Genomic DNA, 19363 nt, shown 5'->3' on the forward strand with positions numbered 1-19363 from the left:
TTTATGATCCTTGTCTTATTTGGCTACTCTTATATTTGGTAAGAATAAGTCAAAAATAAATCTGATTCAACTTTTAAAATAAGGAAAATATTTTAATTATTCCTTTTCATCTTCCTTTCCTTACTTGCCCGTACCTAGTGACTATAAAAAGGGACTCTCATAATCACTTCTGGACATTCACACATTACTCTCATCCGGACATCTCTACACATTCATACATTTACTCACGTCCTAACTTGCTCACATATTCTAATTCTAAGTAAAAAATAATATTGCTCTCTCTCTACTCTTAAAAAAAAAATTAAGTTTTCCGGTAAACATAAAGGCTTCTCTCTGTGTTGCTGTTTGCTGTGTTCGGGTCGTTCTTCGGATTAAGTTCGTCTTCATTGTTGATATATTTTAACTGTTTAACTGGTTGGTACTCTTCATACACGTATTTACTTTTGTTCTTGCATCACTATTTAGTTACTTATTTATTATGCATAAGCCCCAAAATTGGATAATCATAAACGAAGGAAGCACCCATGTCCTTTTTATATCTCCATCTCCTTTCATTATGTGCTTTAATATGACTATGTGTTTGCTTCATGATTATGTCTATATAATTGATCTTATAAATAATATTTGCTTTTGTTATATCTATATACACTCGTAGTATTCCTTTCTTTGGTTTAGCAGGATTAAACTAGAAGCTCAAGATATGAAGAGTCGCCATAATAGAGAAAGATAGACAGGCTGATTTCATATTTTTACTATTTTATTATTTTGTTTTATTTTTCTTGTCATCGTTCTGTAATAATTTGTAAACTCTTAACTCTCTCTCCTATATATGTTACAACTTGGGGGATCGTCTAAGGGGGGGAAGGGATATACGTGCTAAATGTTTTCTTCGTTTATTTTGTTATGTGTGATTGTTACAGATAATTTGTTTATTACTAAATATGCAGTATGTCGAAATTGCTTAAATAATCCACTTAAAATCAACTATTTGTTCGTCTTGTTAGTTTATTAATTAACTATCTCGAATCAATAAGAGTTAGCCAACTTTATGTAAGTGTTAATATCCTAGATCTTAATTTTTATGTGTTTTATATTTTTAGCATGCTAATGAATCTGAAAATGAAAGATTTTGAATTGTGTCTGTCTTAATTACCCTCTGTTAACGTGAGGGCTTAATTAATTTCCATATCAATTCACATAGAAAGTATGCCTATAGGAGTGATTCAATTGTTATTCATTCCTCATTATTTCTAATAAAATAAAGAAAAGCAATGATCTTGTTATATATAGTAAAATAATAATTTTTGTATGTTTCCTTTGTATATCTTAATCCGTCAGTTTTTTTTTATTAGGAAGTAATTAATGCTTATAAACAAAATAGGATTCCGCGTCTATATGTTTATGAATAGTATTAAAACTTATTCAGAAGTTGTGTCTATGTTTGATAATAATTTTCAGCTTGTAAGTTAATCAAACAATTTTAATGATTGTAGAGTTCATGCCTATAGGTTTTCTCAAATGTCTTACTTTCAGCATGTTTGCACCTAGAGAATCGGAATGTTGCAATGTGTTGGCATTTTTTAAAATCACGCTATTGAAGATTAGTTTTATTTTTATGTATTAATTGGGGTTTAGAAATCATGCCTATAAGAGCTTTAATACTTTTAATTTTCACACTTAGAAATCATGCCTATAGGTTTCTAAATATTATTGTATCTTTATATAGAGAATACTTTAGTTTTGATAATAATTTTAGCATGATCATTTAGATAGCATGTCTGTAGGTTTTAATGATTTCAGCATATTGAGTAACTAAATGCATGTTGTGATACGATATTCTGCTATATCATTTATTTTTGTGGCCGCTAAGAATAGACTAACTAATTTTCAGCATGTAAAATCACTAAACTACATTTTTATGGGTGGTACTGTTTTTTTTGTGATACATTAAGTTCTAACACTTATATGATAAAATCAATAATGCCCTCTATGCATACTAATTTGCTCAACATAGTCAATTCTGCATCGTAATTATTTGCTCTTCAACCCAATAAGCTATTGATCGTTTCAAGCATATAATAAATTGTTTGCCCTTTAAATTTTTTGGTATTAATAACCTGCTGCTGTTTTTTAAAAATATTTTGCCCTTTTGCGTTGTTATAAAGTGCCTCATTTTAAATCAATAACTAATTAAGTTAGTCTAATAAACTTTTACACTTGTAATATCTTTTCTGCCCTCTAAACTCAGTAATTATATTGTTAATGTTTGCATGTTCACACACTTCGCATGCGACCTTCACACTACTTGTATTTGCCAGCATGTTAATCAAAACTTAGAGGCCAACTTGAGACTTTATGTGCTAAATGTCGTCCTAATTGTTTGACTTGGTGTCTAGGTGGGCCTATTAGGATTTTATCTTTTGTCTAAACCCACCCTAATAGTAGTCCAATGCCTCTTGGACCTTAAGCGGGGACGATAGGCACCTCGTAGAGACGTAAAGCATGCGGTGGTGGGGTAAGGGTAGTTTAGGCCCTATGGAGATGATGACATCGACTCGGTCTAAATGACAAACCTTGATTTTGTCTGCCCCTACGAGAAATCGACCGAAACAAAGAAAAGCCGAGTGCTGATCCTAAAGTCCTTTAGAGTCTCCCTTTCCTTTTCTCCCTTTATTTGTTATAATTAATTGGGGTAGTTTAATAAATATAAAAATTGTTTATTCTATCTATTTGTGTAATTTCTATCTCCTCGCTTATCTCCTTATTTGTTGATCTATCACTTAGTCTTGCATGCTCAATTAATTAATTAAAATAACTAAAGTTTCCTTAATTGTTTAATATTATGTTATCACCTAGTTGCATGTTTAACTAATTAATTAAAATAATTAAAGTGCTCTTAATTGCTTAATGTTGTTATCACCTAGTTTTGCATGCTTAATTTATTAAATTAATAAATAAATTGATTTTAATTGTTTAATATTTATTCATCACCTAGTAATCATGTTAATAAAATAATTAATAAATGAAGTGACCTTAAATGCTACTTGTAACCCCCACATATTGCATGAGACACGGCCGGGACCCACATTTGTGGACTTCGAGGGATGCCTAACACCTTCCCCTCGAGGTAACTTGAACCCTTACCCGATCTCTGGTTCATTGACCTTAGCTAGACTTAGTTAGGTTAGATAGGTGCCCTAACGCGCCTTACTTCGTTAGGTGGCGACTCTTCATCACCCAAATCTCAAAAGAGTCGTTAGGTCGTGCACCAGAACCCGTTTTGAGAAAAATGGGGCGCGACAGAAACTTAGCTTCCATGTCTATGACTAGGATTTTTCTCTTTCAACTCTTTTCTTCAAAGAATCAATATTTAAAGACATGCAACTCTTTTGACACTTTTACCATATCTAGCTTATTCTGCAGCCCTTCCAACCTTGTTTGAATTTCCTTAAGTTGCAAACAGGAAACTTAAAGAACATATTGACTCACGTTTAAAGCATTCTCTAGTTCAGATTTCTCTGCTTCAATCTTCTCCGGCTTTTGTTCTAATTCGGCCACCCTTTGTGAAATGAAATTGTATTATGCTGCCAAAGTGTTCTGAATATTGAGGGAATCATGAGGAACATCATCAGATATTGCTGAAGGTGTCTTGTTTGCAGTTTCAAATAATGTAGCAATGAGTGCTAAAGCCCTTGAATTTGAGTAACTTGGTTCATATTCTCTTGTTTCCAGTTTACTCATCTTGAGGGCGTCATTGCTGACTGTGTTTAATCGCTCTCTACTGTCAGATTGACTATCGATGACAGAGTCCACATATAAAGATGAAACAACAGAAGATCATTGATCATTGAATGAGAGTGATTTGCGAGCCATGGCCTGTAACTTTCAACACTCAGCTTCATATTTGGTCAGCTTTTTACGTTTTTCAACTGCTGCTTGCTAGCGGTTTTTGCTGCTTCAGTACTTAAATCCCTCTTTATAATCATAATTTCCAACACTTCTGAACAAGAGAGATGTTCCATTTAGAGAGTTGTGTTATCGTTCTCTAGACATTTAAGCTTGACAAGAATATCATGATCAGTAGAAGTAGGCGTTTCAGCTTTACTAGCCTCCACTTATATCTGGAGCTTAAGTAGTTATTTCTCAAGTGTAGTTTTTTGAGATTCCAATTCATATTTTCTGCCAAAGCATCTCGAATCATTTTCTGTTTCTCAACTCTAGCTTGTCTCAACTGCCCGATACATTCCTTGATTGCACCATCGAGATGACTGACACGAACATCCAAAGTCAAGTTCTGTTGCACAACTGTATCTAGTTATTATTCTACTGATATGATGTTGGTTTCATTTGAAAATTACTCTTGTGAACTTTGTCAATATGGTTGTTTTTGTTCTTACGCAACTTAATTTTTTAAATACATAAGTACTCATTGTTGTTGGTGGAGTTTGGTTGTGTCAATTATTATTATTAATAATGAATTTTACTAATTATCACTCTCTTTTGCAGGAAAAATATCAAGAAATATTACAGAACCAAACACAAACTCAATGTGATGTTGATCAATGGCAATCATATTAACAAGCAGCATGAGGGGAAAAGAAAAGAAGGATATATGGTCTTGGAGCTCAAGCAAAAGTATTTTATGGACAAAATCTTCGTGTCTCTTATGGATTTGATTTTACGGGATCAACACCATGTCCAAATGCTCAGTCAATACCAACAGAAAATAGGGATGGGTTAGTGATGCGAATGATTCCTTCACTAACTAATCACTTGATTCCTATATTTGTTGAGAATGTACGTGGGTTGATTTCTCTAGCCTCATCTCAGCCTGACTCTCCTACCAACCATCCATCAACTATTGCACCTGTAATTCCTGGTCCAATTGTAGCAAATATCAATGAGGATCGTGCATCGATTTCTGAGGAATAATTGTCGCTTTCTAGCCTCTCTTAGTTTTGTTGGCTAGATTTTTTGCAAATGCTTTCAGCCATATATTTTGCTTGAAATTTATCTTTAGGGATGTTTTGAACTTGGTAATATAATTTGCACTTAGCTATGTACTTTAGATCTTGTAGAATATTAATTCCTATGATTTAAGTTAATTTTGTGATTATATAATGTGTTTGAACGTGTGAATTTAAAATATTACACAAATAAAAAAATATTAACGGATTTGTGACAAATTATTTTCGTCGCTAAAGAATGGCGATAGAATTAGCGACAATATTTTGTTGCCTAATATGATGAGACGACGAAATAATATATAAAATAAGCGATAAATTTAAAATACAATGACGGATTTTTTTGTTGCTAAAGAAAGACAAATTTATCAACGGAATTAGTGACAAAATTTGGTCGCCAATAAGATGAGACGACGAAATAAGTTACAAAATCAGCGACATATATTACAAAAATAGTGACAAATTTTTTCGTCGCTAAGCTTGCCAACGGATAACTTCCGTCGTGCATCCGTCACTAAATTTGCGACAGATTCAATTTTTTTGTCGCCAAATGGTTAGCTATGCGGAATATAACGACGAGCAATATTCTGTTGCTATTCCGTCGCTAAACCAAAATAGCGATGAAATAAGCTATTTAGCGATGGATTTTGTCTGTCGCTAAACACAGTTTTTTTTGTAGTGAAGGAAGTACTATCTTCATGCATAGCGAGAAAATCATATTCATCTCACAGTCCGGTGAAGCTCCAACTTCATTCATCACGAGAGAGTCGTCATCATCATCGTCATTGTCCAATGAAGCATCATCACTATTTTCACCATAAGAACGACATCAAGAAGATCATCAACATAATACGCCAGTCTATTTATTACTTCGTTATCAAAGGAAGAGTACATTGAAGAATTATATTTTAAATATGAGATACAAACTTTATTTGCTTTACATCAAATTGGAAGAAGTTGACGTTAAATGTTCAAGGAGGGCAATTAAGTGTTAGCACGGTAAAAGATGTTATCTCCCCATTTGAATTTCATTTTATGTTAATGAGTTTTATTTCAGCCTTTGTCGAGAGTATCCAAAAGGATGAATTCTCAAAACAAACCATAGGTGCGGATAACATAAAAATGGATGCAGCACAACGTGAAACTTTTTCTTAGCAGCAAACTGGGACACAGTCTAAAGAGGAATGTCAAACTCTTAAGACGCTGAGGAGCGACTTCCACCACAATCAAATCATACCCCTATCAAAAGGCATGTGGGTATTTCTTTGGGTTTGTCGATTTCTGTTTCACATTTGGAAAATTTTTCACTCTCACCAGAGGCAACTTTCCAATTTAAGTTACAATACACCAAGAGCTTTGGAAATTATGTCTGTGTAACTTTTTAATTATGGGTGTGAAGGCCCCCACATTCATAGTTAAGAGATTGTAAGCCTTTTTTTTATAATTCGACTTATTTTGTCACTCTTACCAACCGAAGATTATCTTAGCATATTAAGTTTTCTTTTTAACCGATAGAGTCGAACTACAAGTAGTCTGATTCCTAATGTTTAAGGATATGTAGGTGGGAGCAATGTTGAATACTCGGCTGTACTCCAACATTCTCTTTTAAATCTTATTCTCGAGCATTCTTGTCCCTTCATAATTCGGTGCCGGGATAGCTTTTGAATTCTTTCAAAGTCGTTCGTTAAATCAAGCATATCAAACTATAAGTGGCCTGAATTCTAATATAGCCTGAGATATGTAGGAAACTCGATATCGGAGTTCGGGCATAATTCCTAAAGTCTGTACCAAATTTCGAAAGGATGAAGATGTAGTCGGACAAAATTGGATTCGTCAATTTCATTTGCCTCGAATTTCTTTCATCAATCCAAGTCAAACGAGGGACAATTGTTGACACCCAATTTGGACCTCCATAATATAATTAATCATCGAGCTTCCTAAATTCCAAACGATTTGAAATAATTAGTTTTTATAAAGTTCAAAATGTTTTTCAAGTTCTTTTTAATTAATTTTATCATTTTTATAATTTTTAAATAATGTATATGTTTTATATAACTTTAATTAGTATAGTTTATGAATATTCGAAAACCGTCTAAATTTTTTTTTTTTTTAATTAAATATTTGGTTAATAAGTTTAGTTATATGATAGTTTATATTTTAAATTAGTTTGTTTATAATTAAGTTAATTATTTTATTTTGTTGACATTAAGAAGCTCATTAATTCGTCTTATTTAATTTTTAGCCGAATCACCAATTAAACTCAATTTGGCTAAGTTCTTAATTTCCATTGGCCATAATTGCAATTCATATGGCCATTTTTCTATTACAAATTTAGTCGTTTCTTTTACCTCTTTTTGAACCCATTTAAGATAGGAAAAATTGTATGAAATAACACACTATTAATTCAAATTAAATGCTATAGTCATAGTTTATTTTAATTGTAATTCGTAGCAAACATTTTTTTCTTGTCATCTGATTCGATATACAATTAACCATATTTGGTATACAATTAGTCATTTTATACATTTCGGTATAAAATGCGTTTGTGTTTGTATAAAACGAGAGAAAAATGTATATACAAATACAAATACATATATTTTCGTCTCATACACTTATAATTATACAAATACAGATTTTATTATACAAATTATAATGTATAAATAAATTTATACAAAACTGAACAATTTGTATAAAATTGAATGTTTGTAGCAAATTATATAAATTAAAAGCTCTATAGCTAACATAAAATTTGTTATGAAGCGCAATTATGCAAACTATAACTATAACATACAAATATGATTTTTATGTTTGCTATATATGAAAGTTGCTCATTAAGATACCTTAGTATTGGGCATTTTTCTCATTTCCTTTGGATGACCCATATACCCAGTCCATTTTCAAATCCAATACCCGAAAATATCCATCAACCCGTCCCAAAACAGATCGAACAATGCAACAGCAATACAGCAGCGTACAACGCCAAAGAACAACCCATATACGTCTTCTCCTCTCGCGCGAAGAACCCAAAAACAAAACCCAGCAACCGGCAGCCCACCAAAATCGATCCAGTCCCGTACCTTTCCTCTCCCTTATCCGTTCGTAGGAGCAATCGTACTCGAATCAAGCCAGGTGGAAGCATCTCGGGCTTGGGATCGTCCTTCTCAAGAAATCAAGCGTTCTCTTCACTTTTCTGTTGAAATTTGTGGAAGGAATTGGAATAATCGAGTCAGCAACCTTATCCGAATTCATCCAAAACCATCCCGTTTTCCTCCAAGTCGATCCCAATTTTCCTCTATAAATACCCATCTCTTTTCTCTGTTTTAGGGGGCTTTTTTCGGGATACGATTTCCTCCCCTAGAAGATACAGAGATTCATTATCTAAATATGAGATTTCTCATCGAAAAGGCCCATAAGAGCATTTTGGATTCATAGAAAATCATCAAAAATTAGAAATTTAGCTCTCTTTCTAACTTCTCTGCTTTCGGAGCCGAGCTCGTGTTGGTGGAATTTTCTCTTGCTGGTTCATCTCAGTCGCTGCCCAGAAAGAGGTAAATTCTTTCTTAGTTATTTTGTTTAAATTTCTAGTTCTCTTATGCGTTCTGTTTATGCATTCTTAGCTTCATTTTTGTCTTCATATGTTGGAATCTGGCTGATGAGTATTAGCTAGTAACGCTCCTTTCACTCTTGTTTATTCTTTTGTTAAGTAAAGATTTTATTTACCAAGTGAGCATTACAAATCAGATAAACTAGCAGTAATTGGACATTCCCAAATCTGCTAACTACTGTCCTTTTAAACATCTCTTGACTAATTATTCAACTATTGATTAAAGATAGTAGTTCAAACTAGCCAAACGACTGTGGTCTATTCTGCAGTGAGCCTCGCCCATGTATCTCTTGTATGATTTGCTTGATTTGTACCTGTCCTTCAGTTTTCCTCCCCTGAAAAGCTCTTTGGTTCCTCTCCAGCCAGATTTTGTAGGTGCTGCATGCCAACGACATTCTGTATATTTCTGCATTCACAGTCCTCCCTTTTGCATACTGAACAACCCAATTTATCTCTTCTGTCCAAGGCATAGTCCCCCTAGTAATTCCTTGCCAACACAAGATTTTACCCCAAACCATAGAGGCATATGGGCATACGAAAAACAGGTGATCCATATTCTCATTCGCATCTTCACAAAGTGGGCATTTCAGGTTATCGATAGCACACCATCTTCCAACTCTATCTCTGGTCAGCAGCTTGTTCTTTATGATTAAATATAGTATGAAGCACCACTTAGGAGCACCAAGGTTATTGCATATAATTCTCCTCCACTGCACCTTTTGATACTCCCCCCTCAATCTTTCATACAACTTTTTTATTGAGAATTGAGTCATATGCACCACATCTACCTCTGTATATCCTGCCTCAATAAATGTATCTTTTGCTTTAAGAATCTCCTTTATCACCCACGATGCTTGAGGTATCTGCACCTCCCACACTGGCCTACCTTTTATGTGATAGCTATGCATCCATTGGACCCATAACGTGTCCTTTTTGCATAGGTTCCACAACAGCTTTGCAATAGCAACTTTATTCCAATGAGCCACACTCAGGATGTTCAAGCCACCTGCAGTCCTTGGCCAGCACAATACTTCCCAAGCCACTAAAGCCTTCTTTGACATATAAATTCCACCAGTCCACAAAAATCTTCTACACAAGGAATCAATTAGTGTCAATATTGCTCTAGGAAGTACGAAAATATTTGGGACCAGAATACTTGTATGGCTAACAACACTATCAATTGTAATCTACCTGCATAAGATAGAAATTTTGTAGTCCAAGAAGGTATTTTCCCCATTATCTTGTCCAGCAAAGGCTTATATTGGGCAATGTTCGTCTTTTTTGTGCTTAGAGGAATACCTAGATATCTAAAGGGCAACTCCCCTTTTGAGAATCTTAGTAGCTGCACTATCTCCTCTTGCACTGCCTGCCACACTCCTCCAAAATAAATGGAGCTTTTCTCAACGTTTGCATTCAAACGTGATGCCTGTGAGAACTTTGAAAAACAAGAGAACAAGCTCCGGACAGACGCCACATTCCCCCTACAGAACAATAGTAGGTCATCTGCGAATCCCAATTGAACAAGATTGAGTCTCTTGCATTTAGGATGGAACTTAAACTCCGGGGCTCTTATCAGCATTTTCATTAATCTAGTTAGGTATTCCATTGCTAGCACAAATATGAAGGGTGACATGGGGTGGCTCTGTCTTAACCCTTTCTTTGCTTGAAATGGGGCAGTAGGTTGTCCATTAATGGATATTGAATAAGTCACTGTAACAATGCACTCCATTATCCAATTGATGAACACATCAGGGAAGTTCATACTTATGAGTATTTGCTTCAGGTACGGCCACTCCACGGAGTCATATGCTTTCCTCCTATCAACCTTGAGCATACACCTTGGGGACACTCCTTTCCTACCATACCCTTTCACCAATTCATGGCTCATAATAATGTTATCTGTAATCACTCTTCCAGGTACAAAGGATGACTGGCCATTGTCTACTAGGAAGTCCATAACTTGTTGCATATGCCTTGTGATGACTTTAGATATCAGTTTATATAAGATTGTACAACATGAGATAGGTCTAAATTCAATATATGGAGCTTTTGGAGCTGCTAGGGAAATGTTGTAATTGACTGTATGGATATTCCCAGCAGTCTTTGGTTTTGGTACCTTCTTGGTACTTGGTCAATAAACCTTTACCTTATCAAAAAGAGATGGGTCTAACCCTCAGGGGTTGGCCTGCTGGCAATTGACTTGAGCCTTGGGGTTTGCTCCCTTTCAAGGTCTCAAGTTCGAAACCCACTAGGTGCAAACAATTTCTGAGGGCCATCGGACTGGGTAAAACCTGAATTAACCGTGGTGCACTTGCGGGAAACTCCTTGCCGAGGGACTGTGCACCCCCGGGATTAGTCGGGGCTCAAAGAGACTCGGACACCCGGTGCAAATAAAAAAAAAAAGAAAAAGAGATGGGTCGAAATTCAGTTACCCTAGAAGCATTTGGGACTTTAGGTATAAGGGTAATAGTAGTACAATTTATAGCCTTATGCATTCCCCTGTGCTAAAGAACTCCAACACTGCTTCTATGATATCCTTGCCAATAATTGGCCACACTTTTTTAAAGAATAGCGCATTATATCCATCACAACCAGGTGCCTTTGAATCATCAATCCCATTTAGAACATTCTCTACTTCATCGGATGTAACAGGTGCAATAAGGTCAAGTTGTTGTTGTCTAGTGAGACAGTGGCCTTGTCTCATTACAGCCACATTAACTGCTGGTAATTGATCAGCCGACCTTCCTAATAGATTGTTATAGAAACTAAGTATCTCATCTTGGATGTTATCTCTATTATGAATCCATTCCCCTCGCTCGGTCACCAAACAATGGATAATATTTTGGGCATTCCTACTCTTCAAACTAGCATGGAAATATGCCGTATTCGAGTCCCCTACTTTAAGCCATTGTACTCTAGACTTCTGTCGCAGAATGCTTTCCTCAATGTTACTCCACTTTTCCACTTGCTCCTTAATGAGTTTCTCCTCCTCAAACATGTTTTGATATTGGTGGTGGTCCCTCATGCAATTTTTTATTTCCCTCAACTTTTCTCTGAGTTCATTCACTTTCCTTCCAGCTAGCTTGTAATCTTTGGAGTTGAGTACCTTAAGCCCTTGCTTAGCTATTTTTAATTTACACCAAACTTGCATCATTAAAGGGCCTGAAGTATTTATTTCCCATGCCTTCTTTATCACTACTTTGAACTCCGCGTGGTCAGCCAAACAATTTAGGAACTTAAATGGTTTATGGTCAGTCTGCTCTTCACTGTCAAGGCGAATAGTCAGAGCATCCTGGGTCAAGAACTTTCACTTCCAAATGTGGAACTTGTAGCATCCAATCAGCATTGCCTATTGCCCAATCGATCCTGCTACAAATATGGCCATTTGACCAGGTAAACCTTCTACCAATGGACTTTTAACACTACCATGAAAGTATCCAGCAAGAAGTCATTGAAGTCTTTCAATTCTGCATCCTAGATTGGATTCCCACCTAGTCTATCATCAACTGATAGTGGGGTATTGAAATCACCCATACACATCCATGGTCCTTGCTGGTTCCTCTCGATGTTCTTCAATTCAGTCCAGAGAGTTTCCCTGTCAGCAGTACTGTGTAACCCATACGCAAATGTAACTTCGATGCTCCAACCCAACCTCGGCACTGATATCATTCCATGTATACATTGAACTGACATGCAAGAGACATTAAAATGCACTAGATTAGGATTCCATAGTATTAATATTCTCCCTCTACTGCTGTGATTCAGATTATGGCAGTAAGCCCATCCTCTTGCCACTTTATTCACCACCTTCCTAATATTTGCCTCTTTGACCTTATGTTCTAAGACAGCTATAAGTGCTATCTTGTTATTTTTTATAAATAAGCTGAGCGCTGACTGCTTATAGCTCTTATTTAGACCTCTAATATTCCATGTGGTCAACTACATTGGGGGTTGTGATTGGACCTGTATCCAGATGTTGCCTATGCGTCCTCTCCCCACACTTCTCTTGGGCTAGGTGTTGGCTACTGGTTTCAGCTAAAGGCTCAAAGTCATTCTCCATTGTTACCACTCCTGGTATAGACAGTTGTGTAGTCCTCATCCTTGTAGATTTTCCAACCACGTGGGTCCATTGTTGCTCGTCATCCCCTAGCAATTCAGATTTTGTCATTTGCATTTTCCCTTTTTGTTGAGCCACTTGTTTCTCTGTGTTGCTCACTTTGTCTTCACTCAGTCTGTTTATCTCATCAGGTTTCTTTACCCAGACTTTTTTTCTGCTATTTTTTCAGTAATCTTCATCCACTTTTGCTTAGGTCTACATCTATGGCCCACAATTAGGCACCTTGGGCAATATTTCGGGATCCAATCATACTCCATTTTTTGTTCTAGGAGTCGACCAGTTGGGTTCAGGACCTTAACAGTCCCCGGTAACTCTCTAGTGACATCCATCTCCACTAAGATTCTAGCATACGATATCCTGTCAACCTGGGTGGTACATTCATCCGCATATAGTGGGATCCCTAGTGCACTCCCAATTCTACTAAGTGAATCCACGCCCCAACAACTTAGGAGAAGATTAGGTAATTTCGCCCATATCGGAACAGTTTGCAGCACCTCAGTATTGAAATCAAATTCAGCAGACCAGGCCTTCAAAATCATTGGCTTATTCCCTATTGTGTATGGGCCTGGATACAAAACTTCATCCCTACCTTCCATTGAGTTAAGTCAAACCAAAAAATATCCATCATTATGATAAAATACTTTTGGTTTAGTTACAAAATTCCAGGCAGCGGCAATGAATCTCTCTAGTGCCCCTATTGTTGGGGAGTCCCCAACTACATACACAATCCAAGCTTGTTCCCATTTGCTATTCTCCTTTTCAATCTCCTCTTTGTCCAGTTCAATAACCTTTTCTCCATCCTTGATTACAGGTTCCACAAATTTCAGTGGCATACCTCTTGCCGCAAATTTATTCCCCTTGAACAGATTGTTCCATTGAGGGTTCCCAGCTGGTTGTGTTAAATCTAATTTCCTCTGCGCAACGGCTGTCGTTTCTTTACTAGCATGTTGTTCTGATCTATATATCTCCATACCAACACCTCTGTCCTGCCCTCGAATCTGTTTTTGTACGGATGCTACTGTTCCAACATTAAGCTTCGGTGCCATCCCCCTTTGTGGGAGGGGGGTCACCATGACTGGTCCTACCGGATGCGTGGCTATTATCGGAGTCCTAATCGTACTCTGATTCATGTTCAGAGCTGGCCAGTTAGCATCCTCAGCCATTGCCAGGTCTTCCACAGTTATTGTTGCTTTTCCGCTCTTCTCAATGCTCTTTATGAATTGGTTCTCCTCTGCTCGATCTTTCCTCTGACCATTGTTCTTAATCTGTTCCTTTTTTGGCCTCCCCCGCGCTGGCATTCCGACGAGGCATACGATAGCACTACCGTGCGCCTAGAGAGAAGCACTTTAAAATATCCAATTCTTCCTTTCACTCTTGTTGTTAGTAATATACATCATAGTCATAAATCATTATAACTTCTTTGATCGTAAAGGTTCATCGTCCTAATATGCGAATTTGTGTTTGTCAATGCATTAGTTCGTGTTCCCTATAAAGAGCTACTGCTTCCCAGAGTTTCTTTGTTGTAGTATTTTCTTTAGCATGTTGGTTCCTTGTTTTTGTTTCTTGGTAGTTGACATTTGTTAGAGTTCTAATTTGTGAGAATCCTGTTTTGTATAGTTTCAAGTCCATTTCAGTGTCTGTTGCTCTAAAATATTTTCTCTGTGATATTTTTTTTTAGTTTCTTTCTTGGTCCAAAATGTGTTTCTATTTTAGCCTAAGGCTACTCTGGTTCTTGGGATTACTGCATACTTTTCTTAGTTTGTTATTTTCTTAGTCCTACTCCATATGCAACCCTTAGTTTTAATTTGTGATATTTCCTGTGATTTTGGGTTCAATGGTTTAAGCTTCTAATTGATGTGTGATTTGCTCCTGTTTTGTTTATAAATTGTACTGGTAGTTATTCGATGTGGATTACCGTCGTTTTATACATCGTATTGAATGAGTTTTCTTTGTTGTCGTGTCATAGCTTACTTCTGAATACTTTGTCACAACTCCTCGCAAATGTTTGCATGATTAACTGCGTATGCTTGTGGTAAATGTTTTCCCTTCGCGAAATGAGTTTATCTTAGCTAAAGATAGTTGTTTAAAATTTGATTTTTGTCAAAGTTTTCATCTTACTGCTTTACGAGATACAGTTGTATAGCATCTCAAGCTGATCGTGTGAAAGAATTTGTTCATTTACTCCCATGTTTCCTCTTAAGTTGCTCACTGTTCTTCCCTGGCTTTTATATAGTGTTCATGGTTAATATTTGTTGACCTAAAGCTTTCACATTTGAGATAAAAAATTGTTTTTGCCCAGGTGGACATAAGGTTGTGCCATCTCAAGTTATTGTTAAGTTGAAGCTTTTGTTTTCTGTAAAAATCTTATCTAAAGCTTAGGATCATCTGTTTGTGTGTTCGCAATTTGAGTATGGATTTATTGCTAAAAATTACCTCTGTTTGAGTACCCTCTGTCAAGAAATTTGTTAGTTTCGAAATGTTTTCCCTTTAGAATAATGCACTGTTTTTCCTTTACTGCTTTATTTTAGATGTCTTATTTGTTGTTTCATTTCTCAAAGTTTTGATGGTCCCAAAAATCTATATAGTATCGTTTAAATTCATGGTCAAAAATCTGTATAGTATCGTTTAAATTCACGGTTAGACAACAACGCCCAGGTTAAGATTAGAAAAGTAAAAAAGTAAATGTTGCTATCAAAGATTGAACACAACCTCAAACAACTCTTGTAACTCCTTAATCACTACACTAAACCTTCAACTTATGTCAAGATGTGTCAACACTGGTATATATATTCATTAAATCAAATTTTGACCTATATATGCAATGTAGTTTTCCGGTGAAGGGGTTTTCCTTGACATCCCTTGTCCTAGGGTAGCTCTGCACTACCTACATCGGTAAAAACACATGAGAGATGTTGGGTATATAAGTAAATAGACCTTATAAACTAGCGACACGTTTTAAAACCAGGCAGGCCTAGGCCCAAAACGGACAATATCACTTGTGGGTTGGAACGTTACAGTTTATCATCAGATTATAAATGTGTGACACTATGTAACAACGAAGAACGATAATATATATCCAAACTTTATATTCATCAAATTATACAATATAATACGATACAACACAATGCAATATGTGTCCCAACCAACCACATATAGTCAACGGATATTGGGACATAGATCTAAAAACTTAAGTGGGCAGCCTTTGAGTGAAAAGAACACAACCACCCCTCAAATCCCAATATCCACATTATAAATTCAACAAAGCAATTCGATCTCAAATCTGCGTCAGATTCTCCGAGCCAATTTTGTTGAGGTAAGCCAATGAATGCACAATAAAGCATGGAAAATTGCTCACTTGCACGTCTCTTCTTCAATCGGTGTAAATTTTGCATTTTCTGTAATTGATTTTGCTTCATGTTGTCGTCTTGTTGAATACTTTCTTTCTAGTGAGTACGCAAAGTGCCACTGCCCATTGTGTTGTACAAATTAGTACAACTATATATTGCGATTCTATAATTTGATTTGTTTCATTTCATCTTTGTGAACTTTGTATTGGATTTTATTTTGGTTTTATCAAGTGTAGCTTGATAAGGTTGAATGTTTGGCTGTTGAATGCAGTGAAGAGTTGGTGGCAAGTATAGAAAGATCAAAATGGGTGCAAGGAAAGCTGGTTTAATTGCTCTGTTCGATGTTGATGGAACTCTTACAGCACCCAGGAAGGTATAGTATGATTGCTCCTGCTTATATTTGTTGCTTTAGTTCGATTGTTCCCTTTGTTTCTGTTACTAAGGGTGTGTTCGGTATGCAAGTAAAAAAATATTATTCTAAAAATATTTGTATATAATCGAAGCAACAGGAGGATGGGGGTGGTGTGGTGGGATAGGGGTACAGAGGTGGGATAATGATAAGGTGTGTTGGAAGACATCAATGTGCAATGCTAAATCTAGAACTTGTTTTCCCTACGTCCATTAGACAATTCAGTTTCCTCATTTTTAAGGAACTTATGTTTCTAAAGAAAATATTTTCCAATATTTTTTACCTAAGGAACTTGAGAAAATCAGATCCATACTGAAAACACTGTAGATTAATTTGACTTTATGGACAATTGCATCCTTGATGGGCTTGAATAGAGCAGAATGGTATAGATGATTTGTATATTTAGTAGCTGAATCCAACCTGTTTGAGATTGAGGTGCCGTCGAATGATTTAGTGTATTCTTGCTAGCCTGTACATTTATTTTCAAAATATTGTCATGATTTTTTATTGTTCTTATTCTTATTCTTCGTTTAATTTTACAGTAAATTTACACTACAAGAAAAGTCACTTTTAGCGAGGGGAAATTTGGTCGCTAAAGATCCTATTCCGGTCGTTATTAATCTATAACAATTGGGATAAAAACGGTCGTCACCGGTCGTTAAAAGTTAACGACCGGTTTTAACGACCGGATTCCACATCCGGTCATTAAAATTATTTAACGACAACATGAAATCCGGTCGTTATATATTTTTTTGCGACTAGCATTTCCTTTCACTAATTATCATTCTAGTCGTTTATAATATTAGATTACACTAGTAAATCTGTTCATTATTAATTCTTTCACGGAAAGAATATTACATTCATTGTTTAAAAAAATTCAACCCAGAATTTAGTTATTATATGATTATTATTTTAAAGACGTATAAAAAGAACCTAAATCTTAAAGGAAATATCAGTATTTATATAAAATTTCATAGTAAAATACAAAGAACCAAATCTTAACATTACAAAAAGTATACAAGTATTCAACACCTAACAAAATATAAAATTATGTACCAATGAAAACATCTTTTAACAACTCTTAACAAAATTTAGAATAGGTCTCTATGGTCTTCAACTTGTTCTTTAATAGTTTAGTTGTTGATACTTGATCTGCATATTCTTTGTGAATAGGTTCCTAAGACTCCAAATTCTTGATCTGTGAAAAAGAACAAATTCATGTTATTAACCAATAAGAAAATAAATATGATATCTATGAACTGTTCAATTAAATTTATTTGACTAGAAAACTTGATATAATTGAATGAAGTTGCTCAAAGAAAGGTTGTTCTCTTATTACCTTAACAATAACAGAGGTATCAAAATTGTGACAACACAAATAGTTTGATACCAAAGATTCATACCCTGCACTGAAATTCACCCGTTTTCTTAAAAATGAACCAATAACAATTATATTACCATGAAATAATTAGGACTAATCAGATGAATATTCAAGATATTTAACATGATATATAAAAAAGTAAAGTAATGAGAATTCATTAGTTGTCTCGCAAGATTTCAAAGATTCCACAATGTTCATGAAATTCATGACTACCATTTCTTATTCCCAAAAAGATGATAGGCTTTTATTCAGAACACACATAAGTTTCGAGCTATTAGCTTGTGGCAAACAAAGAATTGCTCAATTGAGCTATTACCTTTTCAAGAACCGAAGCATAAGTTGAGGTAGAAGAATGTGGGGATTTTAGCAGCTCATAGCAGACGCACTACTTTCATCAGTAGTAAAATATTTTCTTTAGAGCTGTTGCTAGACTCATTTTCCTACTGAGAAAAAAGATTATTTTGTCCACAACAAAAAGGATGTATAATAAGAAAAATTGGTGTATAACACAAAAAAGTGTCATAAACTTTTTAATGCAGCTATTAGCGATAAAAAGATCCACCTTCCGTCAAAATATACGACAAAGATGTAACAATGAACATCTCTTTAAATAATATTTATTAAAATGTGAATTCACAATGAATAAATCTAGTGAAATCACTTTTCATAGCTTTTCGTAACAATATTTGTTAAAGCCAGCAATAAAAATAACAAGCATATACCCCCTGTGATCCAATTTATACAATTTGTAAGTGAATTCAAAGAGGTGCAAGCTTTTTCATTGTAAAAAAGTGAACTCAAAGAGGTTATCATGTTCTGGAGTGAGAATTATACATTAGGAGCTGATTCATATACTTTCTCTTCCAAAGACCACTTCTCCAAAGCAAAATGTGAAAGTTGTTGATGATGAGTCCATGAAGAACAAGAATTTAAACAAATGAAATTGCCTTCACTTAGTTCCTTAAAGGTGTAGATAAATATATTAGAAGTCTTGAAAAATTGGACTATTCTTGTAATGGGACCAAGTGTTTTAAGTGATATATAAGACAGGTAACAAAAAAGTCTTTAAATGATCATTCAGGAAACAAGAACTTCATTTGATTTTAGAGAATTAGTATACAATTAGTAGATACATTTTTTTTTCTCTCTCTTGCTTTCTCTCTCCAACGGCTTTCTCTCTATAACCCAACGGATTTCCCTCTCTCTCCGTCGACGCCGGCGAAACTGAGAGACACTAGCGCTGCTCCGACGGGATTGCTCCGTCCCCCTCTTCCTCTTTCTCTTTCTCATTCCCTCTCCTTCGTTCTCCTTCTTCGTCTCCTCTTTCTCTTCGTCTGTCCAGCAGCCGACGAGGACTACCAGCAACCACCGGACAGCAGCAGCAGCCGGCGACAACCCACGACAGCAGCAGCTCCGGTCAACAGCAACCAGCGAGATCCAGCTCTGACTCCGGCGAGCTACCGGCCAAACAACAGCGCACCAGCAGTGCTACTGTTTGTCACCGGAGACCAACCAGATCTGGCCGGAAAATTGCCCAAAGT

At 35.7% G+C, this 19363-nt stretch overlaps 1 protein-coding gene across 4 annotated transcripts in view; it reads left to right on the forward strand.

The window, feature by feature from the left end:
• LOC125869300 (phosphomannomutase-like) overlaps positions 1-19363 on the forward strand; it is a 99062-nt gene that overhangs the window by 69170 nt on the left and 10529 nt on the right. For 3 of the 4 annotated variants that reach the window (XM_049549872.1, XM_049549869.1, XM_049549870.1), the window contains exon 2: positions 16304-16405. In XM_049549872.1, coding sequence (XP_049405829.1) covers positions 16337-16405 — 69 coding nt within the window. In that variant the 5' untranslated portion in view covers positions 16304-16336. Of the gene's footprint in view, positions 1-7967; positions 8513-16303; positions 16406-19363 lie in introns of those variants that run through there. The other variant, XM_049549868.1, reaches the window with a different exon arrangement.

Source organism: Solanum stenotomum, chromosome 6 (genome assembly GCF_019186545.1).
Source record: "Solanum stenotomum isolate F172 chromosome 6, ASM1918654v1, whole genome shotgun sequence".
Classification (NCBI taxonomy): Eukaryota; Viridiplantae; Streptophyta; class Magnoliopsida; order Solanales; family Solanaceae; genus Solanum; species Solanum stenotomum.